This window comes from Thamnophis elegans, chromosome 3, assembly GCF_009769535.1.
Source record: "Thamnophis elegans isolate rThaEle1 chromosome 3, rThaEle1.pri, whole genome shotgun sequence".
Lineage (NCBI taxonomy): Eukaryota > Metazoa > Chordata > Lepidosauria > Squamata > Colubridae > Thamnophis > Thamnophis elegans.
Window position 1 is genome coordinate 90,118,814 of NC_045543.1, and position 13,036 is coordinate 90,131,849.

General features: G+C 35.0%; 1 protein-coding gene across 1 annotated transcript; it reads right to left on the reverse strand.

Moving 5' to 3' along the window:
* Window positions 1-734: 734 nt before the first annotated feature.
* MINAR2 (membrane integral NOTCH2 associated receptor 2) lies at window positions 735-13,036 on the reverse strand. The gene is made up of 4 exons (XM_032213850.1): window positions 12,875-13,036; window positions 8,207-8,449; window positions 5,899-6,036; window positions 735-788 (listed from the first exon to the last, which is right to left on the reverse strand). The coding sequence occupies exons 1-4, from the start codon at window positions 13,034-13,036 to the stop codon at window positions 735-737; spliced, it is 597 nt and encodes a 198-aa protein (XP_032069741.1).

Here is a 13,036-nt window from a genome sequence, read left to right on the forward strand (position 1 = left end):
GCAGGATAGGAGGCAATGGATGTAAACTAATCAAGGATAGAAGCAATCTAGAACCAAGGAGAAATTTCCTGAAAGAACAAATGATCAGTGGAACGACTTGCCTCCAGAAGTTGTGAATGCTCCAACACTGGAAGTTTTTAAGAAGAGATTGGACAACCATGTATCTGAAATGGCATAGGGCTGTGATGGCGAACTTCTGGCCCTCTCTGTGGGCACATGCGCCATCACCCAGCTCAGTCCTCAGGTTGTCAGATTTCCGGCGCTCTAGCATCTGCACGGCTCTTGGTTTTGGCACTCTGTCCCTAAAAGTTTCGGCGTAAGGTTTCCTGCTTGAGCAGGGGATTGGAGTGAAAGACCTCCAGAGTCTCTTCCAAATCTTCCTTGTAATTCTGTTAAAACACAAACATTTTACAAAAGACTACACTGGATTGCAATATAATGATGTCACCAGGTGGCAGCAAATCATGGAAATCCAATTCCAAAAAGTCAGTTTTCACTAGATGGCAGCAATGCAAACTACTTCAAGTTAGAGGTTTAAAGGTGAAAAAGACTATCCCAACTCAAACACAACCTACTTCTCCCCCTCTCTTTCTCCCCTCACATACACAAAGCTTGGTTAAGAAAGGCTCGTTATTGGCTGCATTCCTGGAAAGTACAATATTTTTGTTTTAGGTCTCCACCCATCAACTTTAGTTATGTACATAAATAGATTTCTTTTTAATATTTCCTGTTGTTCACTTTTTAAAAAATGTAGCAAGGAGCAGAATAATAGTGATGAGTATGTTCAACTTGTAGGAATGCAAGTTAATGTTTAACAGAGTTCAGTTATTATCCAGTTTCTGCACCATTATGAAAATTATTGTCTCCATGCTTTCTTCAATTAATTAATTGAAAATTATTTTCACTTTCCTAGCATTCAAATCTATTCCAAATTGCTGTGAAATTCTGATTCTATTCCATCTATGTTGCTTCTGATTTATCAGAATCTAGTAGTAAACAAGAAGTAGAAGGCTCAGGAGGACTTGATGACAATAGATTTTGAGGCTTTGTCAACATTTTCCTTTAAAAATGTGTCCTTGTAAATCAAAGAGCCTAATCTTTGGTGTTCCCACACAACACAAAGTCTGTCAAAGGTTAGAACCACAAAAAATGCTTAACGCCAAAGTGGTTTTATGTTCTAAAATCCTGGCCCAACTCAGTGGAAACATAGGAGAACTGAAATTTTTATAGGTGGAAACATTGCTGCTGTCCTGGGCTCATTTCCACATATTCATATGTTCACCAAAATACATCAGACTAAATGATTTTGTCTCAAAATCCACATCTAACATTTGAACATACTCATTTAGAATTGTATTAGTGGTTCCAATATACATGCAATTAGGCTATAACGGTAGATGAATAAATAATCCATGGTAAAAGAAGCGAATTAGATTACATTTATTTTTTTGACATGGTTTGCATTGTTAGGAGAAAGTTCTGGGTTCAAATCCAGGCCGGGTCAAATAAAGAATACACAGGACAAGTTGCATGGAGCATAGGCAGAGTTTACTTAACAGCATAATTGTAGTAATAGTGGGTTTTGATTGTATGGATGTGTTAATTGAGGTGATTTTGCCCTGAGAATGGTTGCAGTCCAGTGAGAAAGGTAATCTCTTGCCCTGCGAGATGTGTTGATCTTTTCTAGGTGTGGAATTTTATGAGGGGTCTGACATTAGAGATCCTGCATCAGGAAACAGTGTTGTGATTAGGAGATTTCCATATCTTTGAAGGGATTTTGCTTTGTGATTGAGTTGCCAGTATCTTCTGGCTTCTTGGAGATGCATTTTGTCAATTTCAGCCTACATAGTAGTGGTGAAATTCAATTTTTTTACTACCGGTTCTGTGGGCATGGCTTGGTGGGCATAGTTTAGTGGGTGTGGCAGGGGAAGGATATGGCAAAATCTCATCCCCACCCCACTAATTTGCTTGGCAAACCAGCAAATACTAGCTCTGGCTGGCTCCAGAGTTGGGAGAGAATGGGGATTCTGCACTATCCTTCAACTGCCATGCCCATCAAGCCACGCCCACAGAACTAGTAGTAAAAAAAAATGAATTTCACCACTGCTTCGTATATACAGTAAATAGTTTTAGGATTCATGGATGACAAGATACCAATGAACACAACCAAGGTGGCTCCAATTGAGTTGGAGAAAAGATCATAATTATTTCAGTAGCTATCAGCTAAGATAATAAAGAAACTTATAAATGTCAACAAAAGAAACCTATCAGTTGCAGATGGAAAGTAATAGGGTTCTTGTTTTCAGGTTTTGCATGTGAAGCCAAATTGGCCCTGTCTAAGGCCCATGAATAAATAAATATATACATACAGGGTTTGTGTGTATTTATGTGTGTGTACACATATACTATATGTTTACGTCATATACTTATACATACAAATAGAGGGGGAAGAGGGGGAAGAGTGGAGGGAGAGGGGAGCACTGGGAATTATTTATTAAATTCTACTTGGAGCTGTCCTAGAAAAGCATTCTGGTGCAAAATGCAGAGGTGCAGGTGTTCAATTGAAGGTGTTGGTTTTGACTTTAAAAGCCCATGTGTCATGGGACTGGGTTATTTAAGGAACCCTTCTCTCTGTAGTTATATCAACCCACCCCATCAGACCCAGCAGGCGGAATAAATTAAGTTACAGGCCCCATCTGCTAAAGTGCTTCATCTGTTGAGATCCAAAAAGTAAGTCTTTTCTACTGTGGTCCCCACCCTGCGAAACATCTCTCCCCAAGGAAAAGTTGGCCCCAAACTATTGGAATTTATAAACCTCCTCAAAACTTGGTGTGTGTGTCTTTCTGTCTGTCTGTCTGTCTGTCTGTCTGTCTGTCTGTCTGTGTGTGCTTTTCTTTACCAGACTTGGTGAATCAGAGAAATGGAGAGCTAGCAAAATGATTATATTGTATGAAGGATGCTGGTTCACTCCCCTGCAGCTTTATTTTTATTTTTCATTCTATATTTATTTATAATAGTTGCATTTCAATTGTTTCCATTGACTGCTCACTAACTATGCTGTCCAGAGTCACATTTATGAGATGGGTAGCTATATAAATCTGATAAATAAATAAATTATTAAATAAACATAACTGTTATCTATATCTTGTATTCACAGAACACAGTAAATTTTAATTCATGGTTTATTTTTTAAAAAGTGTATCACATTATGATGCAAGGCAATGTGAAAATCAGACCAATACCTTTAGAGTCACATGACAGATGGGCATTTTACATTTGTAGTATAGTTTCAATTTCAAAGTAGTTCTAAAAAAGTTTGTACTATATGTTACACTGTTTCATTAACCAATGTTTTCCTCAATGTAAATGTATAGCCACCACCACTTGTTAATTTTAGATTGCTTTGCTGTAGGAGATTTTATAGATCACTGTTTAAAAGCAAATTAGAAAACTGGACCTAGATCAAGTTTGTTGCATTTAAGAAAGGAGCTGACATCGCGACGGTATGATGTGTGACCTTGGAGCTCCTTGATCGCAGTCGACACTTTTGCCGCTGGACGCTCTATCTGGACCTAAACTATCCCAAAGAGATGGTGACAGGGAAGAGTCCATCTTGCTGATCTCAGGGACATCGCAAAGTCCCTGATTGATCAAAGAGAATCTCTTCTAGCCAGCGACAAAAAACACAGCCTCAAGCTGCTGAAGTCGGGACAGCTCCGCAATGGGAGGAAAAGTGGAAAGAGAAAGTATGCCCATCTGGTGAGGAAATCTTATTTTTATAAAAGACTGCCAAAAAAAGATTGAAGTTAAATTAAAATGGTAAAGAAAAGGAAATAAGTGGCAAAACTAAGCATTATTGGACAGTGTGTTATCTTTTTTATTTTATTTTTTCTATCAATGGAAGTTTTGTGAATATTTTTTACTTTTTAAAGTGAAAGTTTCAGATTCTCTTCTATTTCTTTTTTTTAACCTATGGATTAAATCTTTTCCTTTATTTCTACAATACTGGTTGGGATGGATTTTTTCTTTTTATTTTGTTTCATTTAAGAACTTGGTTATGCAGGTGCTCTCTGGATGCTTGTTGCTACCTGGAAAGAAGTGAAAACAAAGATTTGTTTTTAAACAAGAGTGGCAGTGTTTATTAATTGGAAGGATTGCACGACCTCAAGAAGAAACCATAACATTACAACAGATTATATCTGGAATTCAAAAATTATTAGAAACAACAGAGAGAATTGAGAAGAGATTGGAAAATATTGAAAATATAAACTTTAATGTGGTAAAACATGATGGAAAAATGGAAGATATTCAGCAAATGGAAGATATTCAGCAAATAGAAAAAGTGAAGGCTGGAGTCCTAAAAACCCAGGGGAAAAATGAACAAAGAGGCAAGATAACCATGTATATTGACAGTGGACTGAGTGTGGTTGGAGATGGAAAGAGTGGAACAAGGAAAGGGAAGATAGATGGAAAGGTGCTTTACTACAGATTTCAAAGTATAGAAGAAAAAAAGAGAAGAATGGATGGATTTAAGGAAAGAAATGTTGACAAAAACTCTACTGATAACCAAAGATAAACTGATTAAAAAAGCTGATGGAGGGTTTTGAGATTTTACAAGATATGTAACAAGTAACAAGTTGTGAAGAGAAGTCCAAACAAATTTGATTAAGGAAATAACTAGAAGACTAATACCACAAATGGCAAAAGAAATAGGACTACATTATTACTGGAAAGAGACAGGTTGAGATATGAAAAGTAATAATAAAACACTACTTAAATTTAGTTAAAATTAGAGCATTATGTTAAAAATATAGTGATAATGATAAAGTTAAGTAAATAATTGATAATGATAACAATTAGCAATACATATGTATTGGTTTGATAAGAGGAAATTTGGTAAAAATTTTAAATGGTAAAAAAGGGGGAAAAGTAAGTTAAACCTAGTCAAACTATTGTTAAATAAATGACTATAATGATAACAATGTAATAATTTGTATTGACACGATAAAAGGGAAATTAGATATAAATTGTAAACAATAATTAAGAAAAGAGGTCTAAAAATGTTGTTAAAATTAGAGCATTATGTTAAAAATGTAGTGTTAATGGATAAAGTTAGATAAATATTTGATAATGACAACAATGTATATATATGCATTGGTTTGATAAGATGAAATTTGGTAAAAAAAAATTAAAGGGTGAAAAAAGGGGAAAAAGTAAATTAAACTTAGTCAAACTAATGTTAAATAAATGACTGAAAATGATAATAATGTAATAATTTGTATTGACAGGATAAATGGAAATTGGATATAAATTGTAAACAATGATTAAGAAAATAGGTCTAATTTTTGTTATTAAACATAATTAATTTTTATTTTGAATGTGTTATAAAGGTATAAGGTGGTTGGATGCTATTGAAAATAGATAAGGGAATGCAACTATGTGGTTTTGTTCTAAATTTTGGAATGTTTGTTATAAAGGGACGTTAAAACAACTATAGTCATATGAAGGATAAGATATGATGATAGCAATATATATAAATATATGTGGTGTAAAATATATAACTTGATATGAATTATAGGTGATGACTGTGGAAGAGATGCACAAAAGTTCTTTGTAACCAATTGACACACTTTCTACAATTTGTAATGGAAGATGATTTTGTTTGTGTTTATTCAAAAAATAAAAATATTTTATTAAAAAAAGTTTGTTGCATTTAGTTTCTTCTGAAATCATGAGAATTAAATTAAAGCATGGCTGGCTTATTTAATTGATCTTAATAATAGTAACAATTTAGCCAAATAAATGTAAAAGAAAAAGGAAAGGATTGTGCAATAAACTTTAATAGCTAGATTTGGCTCATCAGATCAACAAGATGCAGGCTGCTACAGCAGCCATCACAATACCAGCTAGCAATACAAGGAGCAAGATAAGACAGTGTCTAGACCGTTTTCCTTCTCTCTCCTTCTTTTTCAACAAGGTATCATATCCTGGAGTATAAATATCTTCCATCCAGTACTGTAAATCATTTGGATTTTCCTACAAGAAAGTTAATTTGAGTTTTCTTATGTAAGGACCATAACTGGATATAACTGAACATACTTAGCAATAAATTACATCCCTCTTTCTAATACATATGGTAACTGGGTTTAGCCATGGGCATAAGATTAGACTTTCTCCCTGCCTCAGATGGGGGTAGGTGGGTGAATAACCTTTTGGTATTTGTATCCTACCCTCTTTGGATAATCTATGTTTAACTTTTCGCATCCATGGTCCACGTTGCAATGCTTTCAGTGGTAAGCCCTCTTTTTTACATTGACATCTCTTTTAATTTCAGTAAATAGGTTAATGCAGCTATTAAACGGGGGGGGGGGGTTGGTTTAAAAAAGAGAATGAAAAAATCATACTGAATTTTGATGGCATTACCTTGAGGGCCTGCCTTCCATAGGGAGAAAGGGATCAACTGATATGCATTTCATGATACAACTGACGTGGATGAAGAATTTGTATCTTTTCCACAATAACATCATACATTAGTTATATAATCATCCCTTCTGCTGGATGCATATTGAGGGGGGGGGGCTACAAAAATGAAAGAAGAGCTGAGAAAACGCAGGGAATTAATCAGACATGGATTGCTAATCCTGAGTTAAACGAACAAGTATATTTATGTACTGATGATATTGTTTAGTTGGCTAATGAATCATCTGCAAACAAAGAACCAGCCCTGAGAGCACAAAGGACAATTCAATCCTGTGCTATGTATACTCTCTTCTATTGGAATATTTTATCCATTTAAAAGAGGTACAGGACTGATATTCTATTAATTTTTTATTGATCTGCAAAATCCTGAAACAATGAAACACCTAGACTTAGCTTAGGTGCTCCCACATGTGTTACAACAATTAAAATAAAAGAATTAAACACATTGCAAAGGTTTCTTTGTTTGCTTTTGCTTCATATAGAAAAGTTCCTTCTACAGAAGGAATTCTTCCTCCTTTCTTTTTTTCTTGTGTTTCCTTTTTAATGGTACAAAAAATTAAGATGTAAGGAAATTTAAAATCTTGAAAAAAATCTAAATTATCTGTCTGATAAAAAGTCTTTTTTCTTTCCAAGGCTCAAAACATTTGAAGGGCTTTTTGGGCTTGGAAAAGAAAGAGACTTTTTTCCAGACAGATAATTTAGATTTTTTTCAAGATTTTAAATTTTCTTAGATCTTAATTTTTTGTACCATTAAAAAAAAATCATACGAACTTGTTTGGTTTACTATTAATATTGTACCTAGACAAATCATACAACTTCCTGCTGGATGACATCAGTATAGGACAAAGCTACTTGTCTGTTGATTCCATTTCAAGAAATCTGGTGATTTGAATGGATTCCCATCATGATTTTAAAAATTGCATCAATTTTGGTAGCATTTGCAAAAACTGGGAGAAATATCACACTATGGTTTCAATCTATTTTCCCCTCCACATTCTTAAATACAAGCATTGCATTCTTAAAGCATATAATTTTCACTAGCATATAATGTGTGAGACAATAGAAGGGAAAATTATCACACAATAGTAAAAAAAAAATCAAAGATACAAAGCAGTATGTGTCGTTTCATTTCCATTTCTTTACATTTAATTAACATCAAAATTAAATAAATTGATATTATTTCTTGTTCTTTCTTCTGTTCAATCTGCCCCAAGTTCACCCAGCTGCCTTTGTGCCTAAGGTGGAACTGGAACTTACACTCTCCTAAGTTTCTAGCCTGATGCCTTAACCATTACACAAAACTGGCTCTAAATGTTAAGTAAGAGAAAAAGAAATCACAAACTCTGCTTTCTGCTATTAAACATATAATTTAAGTACTGCTGTAACTAAATACTAACTAAACTGTCAAGGAGTTAGTAGTAGTACTGTACTTTCAGGTTGCTAATGATGAAAACCAGTGTCTTGTCAACAGACCTTTGCTTCCTGACATCTTACAAAGCCATGTTGAGAAATGCTATCGATTTCCTTTGACAGATCCTTTGATGTGAAAGATAGGCAATCTTGTCTAATCTTTTGACCTCCCCCCCCCCCAAGGACAAATGGATAGTATATTCTATTCCCAAGCCAATCATTTTGCTTTGCTCTTCTCTTTTATTCATTAATTATTGTATATTTTTATTTTCAATTCTTGCATAAAATCCCATATTATTGTTACTGTAGATTGTACCTTTATATAGTAAGGCAGGCTAGTGTTGGAATGCCTATCATAATCTTGGACTGTCCATGATGGGTTATGTCTCCTTTTCTCCCAACAATCATCGGCAAGGATCCCATCATAGAGAGGGTTGCTTTTGATGGTTGATTTCAAAGTGACAGGCGTAACATGCTTTCCAAGAGCTTTGTCAATCATTACTGGGTGAAGCGGGGCCAGCTGCCAAACAGGCTGCTCCTGGATGTTTTTCTTTTCTCTCTAGAAAACACACACAATAAAAGAGGGCTATTATTCGGCTCCCTAAAGATCAACCTTATGCTCAGAATGTAGTCTGAGGGAAATTACTTCTGAGAAATGATCAGTCGGTGGCACTGAAAAGATACTGTTGAGAAAAACAATACCACTGTTTTCTCCTTGTAATTGGATCAAACCATTGGACAAATATGAATGGCTCTTTAATAAGAGGAAAGATTTGTGTATGATAAAACAATCACTCAGGGTATTCAGATTAAAATTGATATTAGAGACATGATGCAGAACAAATACTTCAAAGCACCAATTAGTAGCAATGTCTAAGTAGATATTTTAAGAAGTACTCTACAAAGCATATTAGCAGAAGCAGATTTCTCATCATTTTGCAATGCTTGGGCAGTCATCCTTCTAGTGAATTCAGTATGGCTGCCCAAATGGTTTGATGAACTTTTTAGATTCACCAATATTTATCTATGTCATGCATAGTTTGATACATAATATGCTATCAAGTGTTTCCATATCTCCATGATGATGATGTATCTCTGAACTCACAATTTTTTCTAAACCAAAAAAAAAAAAGCTGTTCCACAATGGATCTGCTCAAGGCCCCCAGGTATTTTAGTAGCTCTTTCTGTATACCCTCTAATCCCAAATTGAAAGCAGCCTAGGAATATCTACTTTTCATCCCCTCACTGAAAGTTGTACTATAAGACGGAGACTGAAGTGACAATCTTCTTGGAATTAGCAGCCAAATAATGGAATGCCAATGCATTTCTCCCAGGAGATCAGTTTCGCTTTATTTCAGTGCCAAATGAAGCAGATTGTACAAAATCTTTTGTATCTCAGTGATAGTGATTCAAGCTGTATTGATAGTGTTCAAGTAAGTGCAACTAGTCTCTAAAGTTTTCTTGGTAGCATTTTTGGAAGTGATTTGCTTATTCTTAAGGCTAAGAGAAAGTGGCTAGCCCAAAGTCACCCACTTGGCTTTGGGCTTAAGGAATGACTAGAACAAAGTCTCACAGATTCTAGTTTGATGGTCTAACCACTATACCAAATGGGAAATCTCAATATTTATTTGAACATTTATCTATTTATTAATAAAATTGTATAGCTGCACATCTCACAAAAAGCAATTCTGGGCTATTTGTGTGTGTGTGTGTGTGTGTGTGTGTGTACATGTATATGTGCACTTGTGTGTGTCTGTGTATAATTTTAAAATAATATGTGTTTATAGGCAAATTTAATAGTATTCAAATAAATGATCATCATTTTTCTTTTTAGATTTATATCCTGCCTATCTAAAAGTCTAGATTCATAACACTACCAGCCTCATTAATAATACTGACCTGCCTTGTCATTCATTTATTCATTCAATGGATTGGATTTGCCTTTTTTCAGGAACTCAAGACAGTATACAAAGTGTTGTCTCCTCTTTATTTTTTGCAACATTAACAAACCCAAGAGGCTGATTGGACTGACAAATAGTTTGACTGGCTGAGACTGGACTGGAACTTGTGATTTCCTGATCCTAGTTTCATCACTTCGTTGCGGTGCGGTTGCCCATATTTGGTATGGTATTTCTAAAACAGTTGCACTGTGCATGTGTATAAAGCCAATGCAATAACACCATTTTGCCCAGTAAAACTAGGATGTTATCATTTCCTGGAGAACTTTGCCATTTTTTTATCTCAAACATCTGCAAAGCATTTGTTCTGAGAAATCTTTAATTATTTTTACATCTAAATGTACATTGGAGTAATTTCAACTAAGGTTCAGGGCCCAAGGTTATAAACAATAACTCTTTTGTTGGCTTACTTACATTTAAAATGTGGGAAATTGATTTGGCCAAAACATTCAAAGGTCTTTGGAAACTCTATAATTAAGAATAAGCTTGTTCCAAACTAATCACCATATATTAGTATAATATTAACAACATTTTTGTATTATTAGAGCTTCAACTTCCAAGTGCTATTTATGTAAGAATAGTTGGATAAGATGAAATACTTCTATGCATATGGTTTTGCACAGCATTTGAAGAAAACTCAGCTAACTTTAGTATTATTTGTGGATTATTTTATTTTACTCTCTGATAATTGGTAGAGTAAGATAAAAAAGCATTGGGTAAAATTTTTTTGGTTTGCAATAGAAGTTATTTAACAGATTGAGAAATACTTTACTTCCACCTCTATAGAGAATAGACTAAACTTCTAGATGAAAAACAAATAAACACACATGGATATATTAATCTGAATGGAGTGTTTGTGACGTCCTGATATGCAATTTATATGAGGCACTGAGTTCTAAGAAACAACTCTTTTTTTCAAAAACAAATTCATAGACAGAAATTCTTGCTTACCCTCAAGATTTAATGAGCCCCAGGACCTGGGTCATTATTCATATCCTTCTCTATACAAAACATACTGGTAGTAATGAATCCTTAACCTCATTTGTCCTTAAACCAGCATATGGTTCATTCTTGATCATTCATCCTACATATGGCATACATCATGTTTAATACCAGAACTTGCAACATTATTATTTTTATTTTTAATAGTAAAAATATCTTAAAATAATTTAGGCTAAAATTCCAAGTTTATTTATTTTGATGTAAATCCTGCTGAAATCAATGAATCCCATTACTTACAATCCATTCTGGGACATCTTTCTATCTTAAGTTATGTTTTGTAGCGGGGAGGGGGGACTGACCTTTATTTATTTATTTAATTAATTTGTATGCCGCCCACTCTCAAAGAGACTCAGACCTTGATGGAAAAGAGGAAGAGTCAGTACCAAAACAATGATCAGGCCAAGAAAACAACTCAAAAAAATATTTTAGACAAATCATTCCCTAGTTCACGTGAAGATAAAGTGAGGGTGGTCAAAGTATATACAGATTTACAAGATTCACTAACTATAACTGTTTCAATAAAAGTAGTAATTTAAATAGCATTGATTTTTTAATCTGGTCTATTTTATTGGATTTATATAGTATAAATCAGTGATGCCGAACCTTTTCAGCACCAAGTGCTAAAAAGTGAGCTAGCATGTGAAGCGCTCATGTGTGCGCATGCTCATCTGAGTCGCAACCAGGAAGAGAAGCTGCCCAAGAGGCATGCATGCACCAAAAAATGAACTTCCGGTTTCCAAAGTGCGCATGCGCACCAGCCAGCTAGTCTGTCCGGCACTGCCGCAGGTGCAAACTCCAGCTGGTCATTGCGTGCGCATGCACTCCACAAAGCCGAAAGAGGAATAGGCGACACCGCACATGCCAGGCGACATTGCTCCGCATGCCATTTCAGACACACGTGCCATAGGTTCACCATCACGGGTATAGGTGCTTAGTACTGTTTTTTTTTCATTCCATTTGTAATTATTAGGGTAATACCTTTAATGGGCCAACTTAAGTTCATGATCAACATGCAAACCTTCAAGAGCTGTTCATCAGATATTACAAAAGGTAGATGGGAGGCATTATGAGAGGAAAAATAGACAAAAAAGAAATAATTCAGTCTGCATCTTGAGATAAAATATAGCAAAAAATTTCAATTACGGTATTAGGATTACAGGATACTGAAAAGATTTCAGACAGTAGCTGGATTGCTGGAGTAAAAACATGCAAACAAATAATTCTGGAGTCCTTTGTGTTCGAGATTCCATAAAAGAAATAACATCAACTCTTTGTCCATCTCTTTTAAAAAGTTGGCTTAAGTTAAAAGAATAGAACCTGTGCCTGTGCTGTAGGATAAGAAGATCTATGAAAATATGGCAAGACAAGACAAAATGCTTACATACTTAAGTAGAAAATTTCACTTCATATGCGTACTTGAGGATCTTTTATTGTAAGAAAATGCTTAAGTTGTTTTTGATGGCCCTGAGCACAGAGCAAGATATCTTGTTCATCTGCTTTATGTACAGGATTCAGCAGTGAGCCAAGTACTGAAATAACAAAAGATCACAATAGTGGCTGCAAACCTGAGCATTATGGGTTCAGGACACATAAAGCAGGATTCTTGCCCTTGGTTCAGGATTCACACAATTCAAGTAAGACAGCTAAACAATACCATCACCACAAAACTCTCTGCTTTCGCTCGACTTTCTTCACTATCATTTTACCGCTACTAATTTAAAATACTTCTTCACCCAAAATAACAACCCTGTGAGGGTGAAAATGGAAGGGGAAAAAGACAGTTGATTATTATTTTGTAGTAACTGAGGAACAGAACATTTCCTCACTTTTAGTTGTTTCCCTTAGATTAAATATAAAACTTTGTGTGACACTATTGCCTTGCATATATTCTCTTACTAAATTCTTGTCAAAAGCCCGAAAGCAAAAAAAGCGTGGACAATAATTGCCAAGTTTGGAAACTCTGCTTCCATTAGAGGGTCTCATTACATCAAATTAGGACCAAGTCTGGAACTTAAGCTACTTACCTGTGAATAGACTCGATTGTGCCACTTTTGCTCTTCAGGAAAAGGTTCTTGTGGAAAATTTGCCAACCAGGTTTGTAAAAAGGCTGATGTTTTTGCTAAGGACTTCACTTCCAGCTGAAGGAATTTATCAGGGTTGTTATTCGGCAATGCCGAGAAATCCAT